A 17,311-nucleotide genomic window follows, 5' to 3' on the forward strand; every position below is an offset into this window, starting at 1 on the left:
TATTAAGGGCACACTACTGAGTTCAAACATCATTTCTCATAAGCAGCTTGTTTGTGTTTGAAATAGGAAGTTCATTTTTATATACCAGTGAAATACAAACTATTTTTCATTGTTAAGTGCTGGATAAATACTCTGCCCAAAATGCTAAACAATTCTTAAGGCAAAATGGCTTTCTGTCATGGTACTGTATCAAACCTGTAACAAGAGAGACATTAGAAAAAGATTGGAAACTATAAGCTGCCCCTTTGCATAGTCGCAGGTCTGGGGGGGGATGCAACAAAGAAGAGTACAGTGCAACTAACACAGAGACTTTGCAAAATGACAAAATAATTACACGCTGAAACTGAAGCTCATAAGGTTCCTCATCCACAATGGCTGTTGCAGATACTGTAAGAAGCACATCCTCCTACTTGCTAAAAGTGTAGGACTCTGTGGAGTTACTACTTTTGTTGGTGGGGAGAAACACAATTTAGTATTAGAGCTTTGTCCCCAAATCATGGCAATCAATCACACAGGAACTTGGAAGGCCGCAACAGCGATAGGTGAACTTAATGCTTAATTATACCAATCTTCTCTCTCTCTTTATTTGCTATCCCTGACAAACTATTGTTTCCACCTAATGGGTTTTACTGTTATACTGTGCCCTTGGCATGTCATACTTCTAAATTGTTCTCTATCTGCTAGGTCAAATATAGCATACGTGGTCCTCTTCGCATCTCAATTTATACCGCCCATCTTGCTTCTCTGATCACGTCTTATTGACTTACTCCTCTGTTACCTTCCCTTTTTGTCAGAATGATTCTACATACCTTTTCTCAAAAAATGTTGGACTTCTTATTTCATTTTCTCTATGTAAAGCCATATAAAATGGGGATATTAGCTAACATATTTGAAGCTCCAGAGCTGTCCTATTCCTCCATCCATGTCATTTGCTTCTGCTACATTCCGTTTGTCCTCATTTTAGGCATATAAGTCACTTTTATTGTATGATTACCTAAAATCATTTACAAATGCAATACATATTACTTACGAGATTAAAAACGACGGGTTAGTAAAATGACATCTAAAAAGGGTTTTTAAAAACTGCTAGTAGCATTTACATTCATCAATCAGTGCAATGTTTTTAGTGCTTTTAATAGATAAGGCATAGTGCAAGGTGATGCAGTGGAGGTAAAAAATGTGTGATATACAACAGAAAGCAGTCATAAATACATCTTAGCTGTAAGGCTTAATGCAGGATTACTAATGGCCATGCTATGCCGTAATGTTAGTGCACACCGGCAAGAAGCATAAAGTTAGTGTGTTATTCTGCTGTTGTTTTTTTTTGTTGTTCTTGCATTTGGCATAAAGTCTTTCCAGCTACTGCAAAGAACTTCCCATCAGTGCAAGCTCCATTGGTACTGTTGTGGTATAAATAAATGTTAACGCCTCCTTGCAGGTTCTTACTTTGTTTTGGATGAACATTGTTCTTGGGTATAAGCGCCTTGGGCTTAACAAAACTGGACAGCAACAGATCACATGCTCTGCAGATTCTATATGGTATTGACATAGGCGACATCCACTGTTTCCAGCTGGTGTAGTTTTCCAGTGTGCCCTGTAGGCCTGTATTGGTAGAGTTAGAAGCCTAGTCTTCAGAACATTTTGAAGAGCTTGTCTGCCGAGACCAGCTTTCAGGTTTGGATGGCATAGAGTGGCTTTGTGTCAGTGGACAAGGCCCTCAGCGCCACGGATGGCTCTGATCCTTTCGATGTCCTGATATCTCGAAATGAGCTTTCCCTGCTTTTTAGCAGGTTATTTAAGCAGGCCGTTGGCAGTTGGTGACCGTTGTGAGATTAACTGTCAGGTGCAGTGTACTATTGACTGACATGAGGTACCTTGCCCATCGACTAGTATTGTCCGTGAAGACTATTTGGAGTGCTTCCCTCAGAGTGCCTGGACTTGCCTTAATCACACGATGATGCAGTTTCACTATATCTTTTTTACATTCTATGTCCATTGCTGTTAAATTAATCTCAAGTCAAATCACTGTGCGCCTTGTCGAGAGTGGTAACCTAAAAACCTTTCTGATGGCCATAATGTGCAAATGCTCCAACTTGTCGGACAATAGGCCCGGGAAAGCAAGATGGCCATAGCTTATTGTTGGAACTAGTTTAGCTTGCGTTATTCTTCGTATGCCCTCCGTTGAATGGCTCCCAAGTTTCTGGTGTAGTCTGCATAGAGCATGTGTGACCTTGGCCGCTTTTGCCTCCAGTGTTTTGGCCTGTAGTGTTGTTCTGCCAGTATGTGAGAAATATACTCCCATGTAGGTATACTTGTTTGTAGTGGAAATTCTTAATGGACTGAGATACCAGCCCAGCAGGGATTTTTTTGGTTTATGTCCAAAGACCAGTACCTTAGTTTTAGTTGTATTGGTTTTGAGCTTTTTTTCCATGTTATAGAGATGTAGTGTCTCCAATGCCCATTTCATGCCTATTCTGGTTTGGTCCAAAATGACAAGGTCGTCCGGGTAGTGCATGATAGGCAATCTAAGGTGTCCCAGTTTAGGTGGGAAGATGTTGGTTTTAAAAAGTGCATGGTTGGTGCAATCACACAGCCCTGTTTTAGACTTTTATTTGTGTAGATCTTAGCAGTTGCATGTGCCTGTGTGAGTGTAATGCGGACCTGAGTGCCGATGTGGAGAGACACGATGGCCGCCTGGAGTTTCCTCGGTATGCCCCACTTTACGAGTTTTGCCCACAATATGTTGTGGTCGATACCATCAAAGGCAGAGCTGTAGTCAACAAAACAGGCATATAGGGGTGGGGTTGCGCCCTCTATGGCCTTAGTTGCCAGGTATGATAATGCAATGGCATTGTCCATTGTTGGTCAATTCGGGCGAAATCCTGTCTGGTATTGCGGTATGATTTGGTTGTCTGTTATCCATGCCTCTAGCTCTTTCAGGAGCACTTTTGCATATGCCTTTGCCTTAATGTATAGTAATGCAATTAATCTGTAATTCTCTGGCTGTGAAGCATTTCCTTCCTTGTAAATGGGTTGCAGGATGGAGTCTTTCCATGAGTCTGGTACTCCTGAGTTGTTGTAGCAGTGATTGAATAGGCAGTTCATATGGGGTGCCCAGAAGGCCCGATCTTCGTTAAAGACACTTCCTGGTAGCCCATTAGGACCTGGAGCCCCGTCCTTCCTTATGCCTTTCAATATGATCAAAGTTTCTTTTTCTGTGAGGACGAGATCCTCACTCTCATGCTCCTCCAGATGATAGCCTTCAGCCTCCAGAGTTTTTACCCTGGATTTGTCCTGATCGACATATATCCTTGTTGCGTATGCTGCCCATTCGTTGGCGGGTACGGCATTATGAATGTAACTTCCACCATTGAGACTGTTGACATAGCTCCAAAATTCTCTGCTCTTACTGGGGACAAGCAATGCATAGATGCATTTCCATTTGTCTTCTGTGAGGGTTTGTTTCAAATGCCAGACGTTTTTTTTGTGCAAGCTTCTGGCTGTTTTCAAAATTGATTCTGTCCGTGAGCATTTTCCTCTCCTGTATTGTTGCTCTGCCGGACAACACCGCTTTTTACTCTTTGAATTCTTTAAAATCAGCGAGGTTGGCTGGCCTGTTTCTGCTAAGTTTTCCTTTATGTGCCGATTGTCTTCCTGTGATCATTGCTTTAGATATGGAGAGAATGATTTCCGACCAGTTTTTCTGTGGGCTGATTATGCATTTGGCCTGTTTCCAAGCGTTTTTTCTCACTTGGCGTATTGGTCTCCATTTTATGCATTTTATCGGTGCTGTATCAATGTATGTATTAAGCTTTTTGCCCGCAGTTAAGTGTTCAGGATGATTCATTGTACTTATATTGACAAGAATAGATAATGGATGGTGGTCACTCGCGGTAGTGTGTATCACCTTACATTCTTCACACCTCCTCAGTAAGACCTGGCTCAAAAAGATGTAGTCAAGCGTGGCAGATATTTTTAAAAGTTGGTTGTAGTTTCATGTTTAGCTGCCCCACTTGGTTTGCGGACTCCAGCTTGAATTCATTGATGCAGGCTTCCATGATGTTCTGGCCTTTATCTCCTTGGCTTCGATCTGGGTGGCACAGGACTCTCATATTGAAGTCGCCGGTAATAATGCATTCATGGCCCGAGTTTTCATAGCGATTTTCTCTGATTAGACTAGTGAACATCCTTGTGTTTGCTGTTTTTACCTTATCATTTGGATTAATGTAAAGATTCATTACTGCAATTGTGGTTGGAATTCCCTCTAACGTTATACCCTGTATAGTAACAATCTGGATGTCGGGTGAATTCGTGGGCCATTCCTCAGTTTGTACTTGCAGGTTTAATTTTACATAGATTGATACCCCACCAATCGGTCTTCCAAAGATATTTTTCTTACCGGCCAAGGTGTGTATTGCCTGGAAGCCTTTGATGGGGTTTGATGCTACCATCCATGTTTCCTGTAGGCATAAGATATCTCCTGTTTTGAGTAGATTTGTGGCTTCCTTATCCGCTAGGGATGATTTGAGGCCTGCCACATTCCAGCTTATTAGTCTGAGGTTTGCTCTTGTTCTTGCTTCTTGTGTGCTAGGGATTTGACCTCCCGTTGGTGTGCAGAGCCATTGAGATCCAGGCCCAGTCTTCTGTGATGGTGTCCTAGGGTGCTCTTGTCTCCATGCATTGTCTACTTTCTTCCCCCTTCATGAGTTTGATTTTGATGTTGAAGTTGTTATCACAAAGTGAACTCGGGATCGATTTTATGCCCCTTAGAATGCTTTTCTGTGATGCTGTTGCAGTTGGTTTTTGTAGCCTCTATAGTAGTATATGCGGATACTTTTCAGTTGGGCATTTGTCTACACGGATCCCCCAGTCCCTAAGTAGGTCTCTTTTTGCCAAGATGTTTTGAATATCTTGCTTGTTTGTCCACTTTGTTAGGGTGGACTCCCTATGACTGATCCAGGGGTAGTTTTTAAAATGCACCGATTCAAGCTGTGCAGATTTTAGGTAGGCCAATGAGGATATGCATGACAGGAGGTATAGAATGTTTGAGCGATTTAAAATGTCGCCCGGGCCTTGTGTCCCAAATTCAGGCATGAGGATCACTGTATACTCCATTTCTGGCAAGTGTGCATTTCCCTGGTTATTTCCCTTATGCTCATTACTCTTTCCATCATACACAGTTATTTGAACAGGGAACCCTGTTTGGCCATTGTTCCAGCAAGGAGTGGCTTGCGTTTTCTCATCCGGAGCATTGTTGAGAGAATGCGCACAGTCTATAGCATTGATCGTCCGGCGGCATCATCCATGCTGGTGTGGATTTTGAAACTGCTGTGTTTTGGCCACTGCATTGTGATTCTATTCCGGGTGGGTATGCTTTTAAGAAGCAGGTTTCCTGCATGGATGCAATTTACTTTTTTTCTATCTTCTTGTTTGGTTGTGTTTCCTTGGTCTTATGTCCTGTTGTTGGGCTTTTAATGTTTTTGCTGGTTTTGTATGGTACCTTTGCCTCCAAGCCTTCTACTCTTTTGATGACGTTAATGTACTTGGCATTCCCCACCTCAACATAGGATGGTGTTTGGGGGTTGGTAACAGTGTGGGTTTTGTGCTGCATGATAGTCACCTTGAGGAGATCCTCTCATTTAGATGATTTGATGAGGAAGTTTCCTGGCTATTTTTTGCAGGCAAAGCCTCAAATGTGATGCTATTTCTCATTTTGAAAATGGGATAGTTCATTGGGCCCTTGTCCGGGCTGTCTGTGCTGATGTCTCTCTGTTTGCTGTTTTGTCTAAGTGCTGTAGGCTTTTCATTCTTTTTTTGTATGAATGCCATTGCACTTTTCCTTTTATCTGTTTTCAGAGATTTCCGTAATTATTTTTTTTGCCATCTGGACAGCTGCCCCTCAATTAGTCTTTGGACTGGTATCCTGCCATCATGACTGACCTCAGAGCTAGTTGTTGGACTCCAGTATTTGCCCAAAAGCGTTTTATTTGTTGTAGTTACTGTGTCATCTATTGCTTGTTATGTTATGTTATGTTAATAAGACCTTGTAAAGCGTACGGTCACCAGAAGGTTTCATGGCGCTAATTGTTGCAAGTGTCAAAGCGGGGAGAGCTAATCGTAGGTCTGCGCAAACAACCAGGTTTAGAGAGCCTTTCTAAAACCCATCAAATTGTCCTGCATCCTGATGTCCAACGGCAGAGAGTTCCAGAAGCAAGGTAGGAGAACCTGCACCCTCCCTGGCGTTTAAGTTTGATGACTGGGATGGTTAGTAGCCTGAGATGGGCGGACCATAGGTTACGGCGTGGGACATGTTTCTCAATCAGACGGCTGATAAATTTGGGACTCCTGCAGTGCAAGTCCTTGAAAAGTAAGCATCCGGTCTTGAAAGCTACACGTTGGGCGATGGGTAGCCAGTGCAGTTTGGCTAGCAGGGGGCTGGCTGACTGCCATTTAGGCTGCTTAAATATCAGTCTTGCTGCCTGGTTCTGTACTATTTGTAGGCGTTGGAGTAGGAACATAGGCAGACCGAGATAGATGGAGTTGGAGAAGTCAAGACGTGATAGTACGAGGGCTATCACTGTCTGAATGAGGGCTGAGGGAGTTAGCAGATGGGCGATTTTTCTTATTTTCCTTTAGTTGGAAAACACATGAGGAGACAACTGTCCCCACTTGTCCCCTATGCGTGAGATCGGAATTTAGAGTGACTCCTAGGCTTTTCACTGAAGGAGAGGGGGTGGGGGGCGGTCCAAGATCAGTAGGCCTGAAGTGTGGGCCCCACATGATCTCGCTCTTTCCCGGAAGGACTAATTCTGTCTTGCCGGGGTTGAGCTTAAGGTGGTTGAGGTTCATCCATCGCTGGATATGAAGCATAGTGGCTTGGAATTCCAGGGCAGGGTCCGGGGAATCCAGTGTAAAGACGAGTTGTAAGTCATCTGCATAGTTGAAGGTGGTTATCTTCGTGTTTTTTAAGGAGTTGATGAGGGGCTTAAGATAGGGGTTAAATAGGTGGGGGAGAGGGACGAAGCCTGGGGAAAACCGCAGGAGGTGGCAATCTTAGGAGCAGTAAAAGGGCCGAGTCAGACTGCTTGTGTTCTGCCGTCGAGGAAGGATTTAATCCAATTATATGCAGGACCTTGTATGCCGGCCTGTTCAACACGGGCCAATAGGATGTTATGGTCGACCGTGTCGAACGCAGCTGACAAATCCAGAAGTACGAGTGCCTGAGGGACGCCCTTATCTGCGTTTGCTCGCAAGGTATCCAGTACAGCGAGGATGACCAATTCAGTTGAATGGGCAGGACGGAACCCAGCTTGATTAGGCTCTAGGTGATCAGACTGTTCAATTAAATTAGAGAGGGACCTGGCGACGTGGGTCTCGAGAATCTTGATGAGAAAGGGACAAAGGGAAATGGGGCGGTAATTGGAGGGGTTCAGTGGGTCAGCCCCAGGTTTTTTTTGTAGCGGGACCACTATCGCGCTCTTGAAGTCAGTGGGAACCTTACCTTGGAGAAGAGATTCATTAAAGAAGGGGAGCACGCTATGAGGAAGGTAGGCCAGGACATCCTTTAGAATGTGTGGGGGGCAGCAATCATTAGGGGAGCCAGATTTGACACGAGCCAGCAGGTCTGGAGGCATAAGGCGGTGAAATGATCCATAGTAATTGAATTTGTTGTTAAGATGACCAGGTTTTCCACACAGGGGGTGGTGGGAATGCTGGCTTTGATAGTGTATATTTTATCCAGAAAGTAGGTATTCAGAGAGTTACAGAAGTCTTGAGTAGGTGTCTGATTGGGATGGGTTATTTTGGTGTTGCAAAGGTTATTAACTATGGTGAATATTTCTTTAGGTTTATTATGGGCGTTTAGTATTCTGGCTGAGAAATAGGTCGCTTTGGCTTCCCGTATTGCTTTTTTGTAGTCATTGCGAGCTAGGGAGAACTGTAGTTTGTCCTCCGTGGTGTATTTTAGCCTCCATTTTCTTTCTTTCTGACGGAGCAAGAGCTTTTGTTTTTTTAACTCGGTGGAGAACCACTTATGAGCATCTATGTGTCGAGAGCGTGTACATTTAGTGAGTGGGGCATGAGTGTCGCAAGCCTTTATTAGCCATTCCGAGATCTTATCGTCCATGGTATTAACGTCTGGGTTGAAGGTGGATATAGACCTAGCTATGGTGTCGGTAAATCCCAATTTATCAATGGACCTCCATTTTCTAGTCATGCCTCCACCGGTTAAGGGAGTCTTTGTCTTAGTATTGGTGGTAACAGTAAACAGCTTCTGATTCATTAGGTGTTAATGCTTGACCAGAATGTAGTTCCCCTTTTTCAGGATTTTTTTATTTTATATATTGCTTAGTCGTGCTTGACTGCATTAATTTAATAAGGTTTTTAACAAATCAGGCAGGGTGGCTAATTTTTCCACTATTGCTTCACTAAAGGTTTTTATTGTACTTGTGGTTCCCCTTGGCCTATTTCTCTGGTAGGCCGCTGGTCCATTTTAGAATTTATCATGTCCACCTTTTTGTTAATTGTCAGTACACTTTGAGCAAGCATGTGTATTAAATCCAGCTGTATCTCTAATTTGTGGGATTTGCCATGTGAGAGCCTTTACTGCTGCCAGAAGTGATGTATTTATTGTGTTTAAGATGAGTTCCGGACCGTCTCTGTTTATTGAATCTTGCAGGTCATACTGTGTTCCAGGGTGTTGGCCGGTTGCATCTCCTATGGGATCCTCTGTCATTATTAGCAATTTACTGGCTGAGCTTGCTTTTGTTTTTAGAGGCTCGGTTGAGGGTGGATCTGGGGTACAGAGGTCAACTGATTTTTGTATTTTATTAGCCCTCCCAACATTATTAGTAGGCGTGGAGCAATTCTGAGTAATCCCCTGACCATGGAAATTTGTGGAGCCTTCCAGTATTTCCTGGTACAGGTCGTTTGTATGATGGATAAGGGCCTCTATTTTAATTGCTTTCTTGTCGTGAGTATGAGCCGGTGTTATTGGGCCCTGTGGATTGGTTGATACTTTGCCGTCGTTTAAGGTCGATGAGATCTCAATGATCTCAGTTTGCTCTGTCCGATGTTCTGCCTTATTGTGACTTTTATTATGATCTTTGTATTTGCTGATGATGTTTAATGTATTGTCACTGGCCATGACAGATTCTACTGCCTCTGCAAGTCTCTCCATCTCTATAATTATTGATTCACCAAGGCTGTCATATGCTGTTTCATTTGAGACAAGGGGTGGCTCTTCTCACAGATTTGCTGCCTCCTGGCTAAGCCCTGGGCTTATGGCAATTCCCTCCTCCTCCCTGCTCCCTAGACAGTCAACTTTGGATTCTGATTTCAACCTTGTGAAATATTTATGTATCGGGAAGCTTCCTATTGAGGGATTACCCAAGTCTAGTGAGTTCTTTCGTACTTTTATTGTTCCCCATGGCTGCCGTGCTCTTATTTCCTTTTTGGCAGATCCTGTGCTCCTCATTTTTCCCGAGGAGATATTGATGGTTGTCCAATTCCTGCGTGCCGCAAATATCTTGTGTGAAAACTTCCAGTTCGTGTAAAATGATGATGCCTGCAGCCTTACCCTACGTGCCCAACTCTTGATTTCTGCTGCCTCGTTTGACTATGGCTAAGGCTAAGGCTGTTTTGGGTTCCTATTTGGGCTGCCGCGGGCTGCCCTGGCTGGCCTGGCTGGCCTAATTGAGGAGTTGATCTCATTGATTCTAGTTTGAGCCTGTTTGACTGATGAGTATAGATATGTTAGGTATGTTGTTGGTGGGCACTGGTAAAGGATGGATTTTTATTTTTTTATTGTTAATTGTTGATATTGTTAATGTTGATAATGAACTTGACAATGAACTTGATCTTGAACTGAGCTGGACTTGTGCTGAAGGACGTGAACTGAAGGAGTAATGTTTTATGTTTTACTCTTTGCTCCTTGCTCTTTGAGCTGTTTATAGAGGTTTTAAGAGGTAGAGTTTTTAACTTAGGGCTTATCCTGCGCTTGTTCCTAAGCCGCCGTGCCCCTAGGGCCCTTTCGATGAGTTTTCCCCCATTTTTATTTATTTATTTATGTATTTATTTATTACTACTCCAGACACTCTTTTCCGAGCACTCTTTTTCCAGGCGCTCCAATATGTGCCTTTAACTGGGTCAGACTGAGTCAAGCTGTCAAACAGCCCGGCCGCCCCCTAACCCCCCCCAAAAAAGAAGAAAAAAACTGCTGGGGGTCTGGGGGTTGTTGGCTGTAGCTGGATCTGTTTTTTTTATAGGGAATCAGTGTGGTGTCCCCCTCACCTTATGTCCTCGCCTCCTCGTCCGAATCCTCCCTGGCACCCGCCTGTTCATAGCCCCCACTGCTTTCACTGTAGCTGCGCCGCCGAGGCTCCCTGCCGCCCTGCTGCAGCTGTAGACTGAAATCTGCATGGTCTATGGTCCCCGGGATGTCCAAATTGCAGGGTAGCTGCGGGAGACCTCAGCAGGTCGATGAGGGTGAAACGTGAAGCATAAAGCGAGCCTGCGTCCTCCGTTTTCCTCGTGCTCACTCGCAAATTGCAGGGTAGCTGCGGGAGACCTCAACAGACCTCGTGGGGCTTTGAAGAAAACTTTCACCCCCCCACCAAACGAGGTGTTGTATCCGGAGGGTGAAGCGCGGAGCAAGACGGCGTCCTCCGTTTCCTCGCACGCTCGCACTGTGCTCTGCGCTCACTGTGTGCTCACTGTGCGTCTGGAAAACCTGATCCTGGAATGGAATCTGCTCTGCGCTCCTCCTCCGAGGACATTTTAGGCTAACTTTGGTTTGAACCTCAATTCCTCTCTTCTCTTTGCAAATTCTAACATTTTATGACTGCTTTTCTCATGCTTATGGGCCTACCATTCTGCACCCTTGTCCTTCTTCTCTCAATTTTGAATCTTTCAGTATGATGTCTTATTCTCTATTGCTTTCTTTGAATAACTTTAAAACGTATAATTGTTTTGCCACTTGCTACATATAAGGAGCTACCAGTAGAGGTCAGCAGCAGGGCTCAGGCAGGTCCAGATAGGTCTTGTCGGTGCTGGTCAGCTGGGCAGCTGCAGGGAGGTCCCTAGAAGATTGAAATTTTCCTTTAGCACAAACAGAAGGTCAGGCAGCTGACCCATGTAGTCACTTCTGGGTATCCTGGGTTCAAGGTACACAGATCAAGTCTTCCATCTTCACAGAGCAAGACAACCCTTTTTCTTAATATTGAACAGGTCCAGTAGTATCCTGATGAGAGGATCTGAAGGTGTCACATTTATACCTGGTGCCAGCCTTTGTGTGAGGGCCAGTCCCTGGTCTACTCTCTCGCAAAGTGGTTCTGACAGTTTTTTGCCTTCTCGTGGTTTTAGCTCCAACCTGCCATGTGTGACAAGAGAAAGGCATGCCTGGTGCTAGATTATTTTGTGTGTGCTTCAGACAGTGTACTTTGAAGTGTAATTGGGGTAGAGCACAACTCCTCCCCAGCATCCTGCCTGAAAGTTCCACTCCCTCTACACACAGCCCAACGTTTTTCCCCATTTCAGGAAGGCCTACACAACACAGAAGAGGACAGTCATTCCTAGTTATGCAACCTTGAATCGTTGGCAGAGATGTGCATTTGGTTCAGGCAGGAAAATGCCAGCTTTCTAAAAGTGGTATTTTTAGAATTGTAATCTAAAATTCAACTTTACCATTAAAAAGGATTTTAAATTACAATTCAGATGAGTGGACTACGCTTATCTCTATCTGTTCCTAACCTAGGGGCTGATTACAATAGCGGACGGACTTCAGTCATATCTGGAATTAGGTCCCATAGTAGGCATTACAATTCCTATATTTTACATTGTGGCGGGTGCTGCTGACTGCAGCACCTGCCACAATGTAAAAACGAGACATGTTACATGGTATAGGGATATAGGTCCCCCCAACACCCACAACCAATGGGTCCTAATGTCCCTTTCCACCAGCCTTTTCATAGCAGTTAACCCGCCATGAAACGTCTGGTGGAAAGTGACATTGTAATCTCTACTTCGGGGCCTGTAGGGACTCCGAGCCCCTCTGCCGCACTAGCGGGCTCAAGGAGCCCATTGGATGTGTGGTGGTCAATCTTTAAGACTGCCACCCGTCCACTCGCCATCATAATATGACAGGCGGTAAAGTTGGTTACGATGGTGGGAAGACCGCCACCGACAGTCTATGGGAGAGGAGTCCTTGCTACAGTGGAAAATGAGTGTAAGAGTGCTTCACTATTAGGACATCTACTTTTTAATTTACATGCACCATGTCCTTGGGGTCTTTAGGTCCTACCTTGGGGGTGGCTTACAATTATTGAAAAGAAAAGTGTAGGCCTGGCAAAATGTTTATTTTATCAGCTCGCAGTGGCAGTTTAAAATTGCACAACAGGCTGCAGTGGCAGTCCTGGGACATATTGTACTTAAGTGCCATTTACGAGGGATTATATGTAAATTAAACATGCCTATTAAGACAGACCTATATTGTTATGTGCAGAGTTCTCTCCCTGACTGCGGAGGCTCCACTATTAGTGAATAGCCTAAAAGTTTAAACGTACATAAAAGCATATGTTTACCTTTATGGATCAGGCCCGTAAGCTTTCTTCACATATTTACATATTGTAATTGCAGCACACATACAAAGAAACAATAAAGACCTAAGCAAAAATCAGACAACATGTTAGCTTATTGACAGATGTCATACATGTAGTTAATTAAAATATGCTAGAATATTGCTTGTGAGAAAAACAGTTATTTACTTGTAGCATTTTCAATAATACATGTTTGTACACCAAATGTAAAGGGTCACTGAATTGACAAATAAATGGTCATGATAACATCATTATCCGAGATGGGTACTATTGCAGAAGCTCCTGTGTCCTTTGGCATACCTATTCCACAGAATGATAGAGAAGCCATATTAAGTCTCACAGCAGAATCTCCCTTGATTTACTAAATCCACTACAATTGCAAGACAAGCTCAGTACAAGTTAGCATGATTTGCCAAAGTGGCTGGAAACAGTTCTGGATGTTTCCATTTGTGGTCCATCTATGTATATATGTAAGTATGTATATGATACTTCCATAGAGAGATCCTATCTAAAATGCAGAGGAGCTCTGTACAAGGTCAAAGACTGGCATAAAGCCAACAAATACAGGAGAGGAAGCTGGGTTGTAGAACATTAATGCATTGTGATGTAGTGTTCTTTAAATGGGTGAGTCATAAAGTCTTTCCTACATTTGAGCAGCGTTGGAGCAGTCCCGATGGATACATGGATGTTGTTCATAACCTAGGTGCATAGATTGAAAAAGGCCTGCTGTCTTGTTTGCTTTTTAAGACTTGGTAGTCTGCAGTGTGATGGTGTACTGGCTGTGGGTGTGCTGAGATCCACCAGAGACAGTGAGCTTTGCAGGATGGTGGTGGTGTTATCATATTTCTTCAGCCCTGGATGAGACATGCTGCAGTATTTAGGATGTCCCTAAGGGGTGCCAGTGTGGAGTGTGGGAGGCCATAGAGTACCACCATCTGGATGTGCGAGTATGAGGACTTTTTCTGTAGACCCTTTCCGAAAAAACTTGTTTGATATTCTTTAGACACGAGGTTGTATACTTATTTGCCAATATGTTCCTTGAGGGTGAGGTAGGTGTCCAGGCTGAATCCAAGTAACTTAGCATTCAGTGAATATTGGAGGGTTTGAAGCCGTCAAGGCCATTTCATTGAGCCAGGTTAATACTGGATCTTGTTTATTGTACTTCTGAGGTATGTAAATTCATATGACATTGAAATCTAGCTATGGTGCTTATATGATGCATACACTCCATGCTGTCTGTTAATGTAATTAATCTACATGAATATTCATACTCAAAAATATGATTCATGCATTAATGTATGCTTTTGTTTTTAGGAACCAATGGATTCAAAAAGAAGAGGAATTAAGAGGAAAAATAACACATGTAGTAACGTGTGATATCACTGCAAAGAACCCATTGCTTCCTGAAGTCCTACCTCTAGTAGACTGTCTGTATGTGGTTCATTGTTTAGAAAGTCTATGTCCTGACGAAGAAACCTACTGCTGCGCCCTGAAAAATATCTCTACATTGTTAAAAAGTGGAGGCTTTCTGGTAATGTTTGTGTGTCTCAACTGTAGCTTTTTCATGATAGGAAGTAACAAAGTTCCGTGTCTACAGGTTGATGAAGAGTTTGTGAAGAAAAACGTAATTAATTCAGGGTATGTCATTGAGGAAGTGAATGTAGTTCCTAGATCGGAGAAAACTTCTTATTCTCGCACCGATTTTTCAAGTGAGTTATATATTGTTGCCAAAAAAGTCTAACTTTTTCCTTGCATATCTTATTTTTTATTACAGTGCTGAAGCCTAGGTCAGAATACTAATTTAAGGATAGACATGTTAATGGTACATTACAACATACCAACAAAATATTTTTTTTAAAGATACACACTATGACTCATGGAAACACAGGGGACAGACTTAAAAATTACAGAAAGAGGCAAGTTTTCACATTAAAGTCAAACCGATTGGCTTTACTAATCAATGCTTATTTATTTTTGTTTGCAAGATGCCATAAGTACAACATTTATACTCAGACATTTGTTCTGTATTCACTATGCCATAGAATCTGAGGTGCAATGATAAGTCCCAGCAGCCCAGAACTGAACTTGAGTTTTTTGAAATCCCATTCAGGAGGGGCACGCTACAGCAGCTACTGGACTATTCCATCATTAACAAGCCTGCTTTGCGTGTATCAGGAATCTGTCTGTAGAGGTAGAGCAGGTAAAATAATAATGGACTGGGAGACAGCCTAAGGTAGTTTCTTTTTGCTGGAATTATTCTAAGCATTGCATATATGCCTTCTTTATTTTTTGGGTCAAGCCTATTCGAGACATGCTGTATTCACTCTATGGGCTTACAGCCCACCCATTACCTTTTTATTCATCTCATCAATTGTAGTTTAAAAATGCTTGCCTCCTAGTAGTAAATCGTTCCTCTTTGTCCCTCTATTTTGTGTTTGGTTTCCTCCCACAGAGCACCGCCCAGTTACTGGTAACATTACGATTCTGTGTTTGTGTTCATTTGGTGGACTATTTTTTCATTGATTCCTGCTGTATCTTCTGTGGATCTTGACGTGCCATTTTAGTCTTGGCCTGTAACAGCTTGTAGATATGGTAACAGTAGTGGGTTAGTGGTACGATTGGCCTTAAGTGTAACCTTACATGTCCAGCAGGATTGCAAGTTTGTCTTGGCTCAAATGGAGGTTTCTTTAAACCATTCTGTTCTACCAGCAAAGTATGTTTAATCAAATTGTTCTGTTCTTGAGGGTTGAATTGGCCTCAGAAATATCATGATAGCTCCTTGAGACTCCACCTGTGGAAAAGTAAGCACTGGATGAATGAAAGTCACACACTCTCTAGTAGGTTTGAGCTTCATTGCCGAATGAGCATTGTTCTTGGTGCAAATCAGAGCCTGTTAGTTCTTCACAATTGTACCCAACCGAGCTAAAACTCCATTTTTCCCCACAAAGCTGCATCAGCACTAGGGGGTGTGTTAAATTCACATAATTTGTTTTCATGCAGTTTAGAGAAAATTAAGTGTAATTACTTGTAATCACGCAAACACAAATCTGTCATTTTGAACTATATTTTAGTAGGAAATTAGTTTTCGTGTTAATTTTTGACGGAGGAACACATTTTTGTGCCTAAAAAAGTAGCAAACATCAAACTTGCTGCACACAAAAGACACTTCCACACTCCTCACGTAATGTAGCCGAAAACCGTAAACTTGGAAGTTTTGCAAGACAAGCATAACGCACAAAATCCCCAAATTACGAGAATTTCGCCAGTGCATGTGAACATTTTCCCTGGGCTAATCAGAACCCCTTAATAGGCAGCATAATCAGTTTGATTCTTCTTTGCACCATGTAATAACTCGTAGTCCAAGTAATCCCCATCCGTACATGCAGAACAATCATGTGCCCCTTGCAAAGATGAAGTTATGGCTAAGTATTTCTGCCCCACTGTGTCTAAGCTGAAATGTCCCCTGCTGATTTTTGTCTGTTGTTGACAATGAAATTTGGTATACAGAAATAACTTGAAACAATGTGTATGCAAAACGCAGTCATAATGTACGTCACGTCCATGCATTTGGATTGGAGTAATTCATGAAATATCCTACTCAAACAACTGTAATCTATGGCTGGCTGTTGTAAGAAATTACATTCGCAATAAACCAAACCTACGCATAATCTCCTTGCTCCAGATATGATTATTTAGAATGATTGTTGAATGTGGGCCACTGCAAATGTTTTCTAATTTAATTTATGATTCGTTTTTCATTCAGGCATATCTTTCAACAGCATTTCTTCTAAAACTACGTTGATGGCATCTTTCTAACAGCAGTGGCAGCTTTTGAATTTTGGGGTGCAATATATGTGCCCTGAAATGCTTAGGCATGCATTTATATTTGATGGTGAATTCACACCAAGTTGAACCAGAGTGGTTAAGTTGTCTAGCAAAGGAGTTCCTTAATCTATCTTGACATGCAGCAGAGAATGCCTACAAGTGTAAAATTAATAGTATTGAATACACAACAATATGTCAACCAATTTTGCCTGTGACCAAATGTTTGAGAGAAACATGTAAGTTATATCTTTTTAGGTCTGGTGTTAGTCAAGACATTTTGATTTTGCTAAAATGATATGCATATAATGCTACCGTAAAGGGGCTTTCAGCCACATCCCTTCATCCACTGGTATGTTTATGTGCCATTCACATTTTGCTTCCACCCACTACTGCATACAGCATGGGCTCATGGTTCAGCCTCCTTCAGCCACTGGTTAATTTCACTTTGAGTGACTGCATTCTGGTCTCTTACAATAAGCAAATCCACACACTAGGTTCTTCCCTCCAGTGTCAGTGTTTTTATTTTTGTGTTATGATTACTTTAGTATTGCCTTATGTTTTTAGTCCAAGGTGAAAGCAGTACCTTTCTTCCAGATGATAGTACTGACCACATTCCACACGTTTTCAGTTTCCCTCTCCTGACAATGCCTCAGAAAACGTTTACTTGGGGCTCAATTTCACCAATGATTCTTTACCCAGGAAGAAAATCTGCCTTTATAGTGTTTAATTTGCAGCACTTGTAACACACTTTTAATTTATTTCCTTTTCCTTCCTTCTTTCTTTGTTTCTTTCCTTCCTTATTGCTTTGTTTCTTGTTACCTTCTTTCTATGTTTCTTGCTTTGTTTCTCCTTTGCCTTCTTTCTTTCTTTCTTTCTTTCCTTATTTTCATTTT

The 17,311-nt window shown here is 42.6% G+C and overlaps 1 protein-coding gene across 1 annotated transcript in view; it reads left to right on the forward strand.

Annotated features, from left to right (window-relative positions):
• LOC146809769 (nicotinamide N-methyltransferase-like) overlaps window positions 1-16,261 on the forward strand; it is a 167,275-nt gene extending 151,014 nt beyond the window's left edge. Inside the window, exon 3 of the mRNA XM_085616618.1 lies at window positions 13,908-16,261. Coding sequence (XP_085472744.1) covers window positions 13,908-14,334 — 427 coding nt within the window. The 3' untranslated portion in view covers window positions 14,335-16,261. The remainder of the gene's footprint in view (window positions 1-13,907) is intronic.
• The last annotated feature ends 1,050 nt before the right edge of the window (window positions 16,262-17,311 follow it).

This window comes from Triturus cristatus, chromosome 7 (genome assembly GCF_964204655.1).
Source record: "Triturus cristatus chromosome 7, aTriCri1.1, whole genome shotgun sequence".
NCBI lineage: Eukaryota > Metazoa > Chordata > Amphibia > Caudata > Salamandridae > Triturus > Triturus cristatus.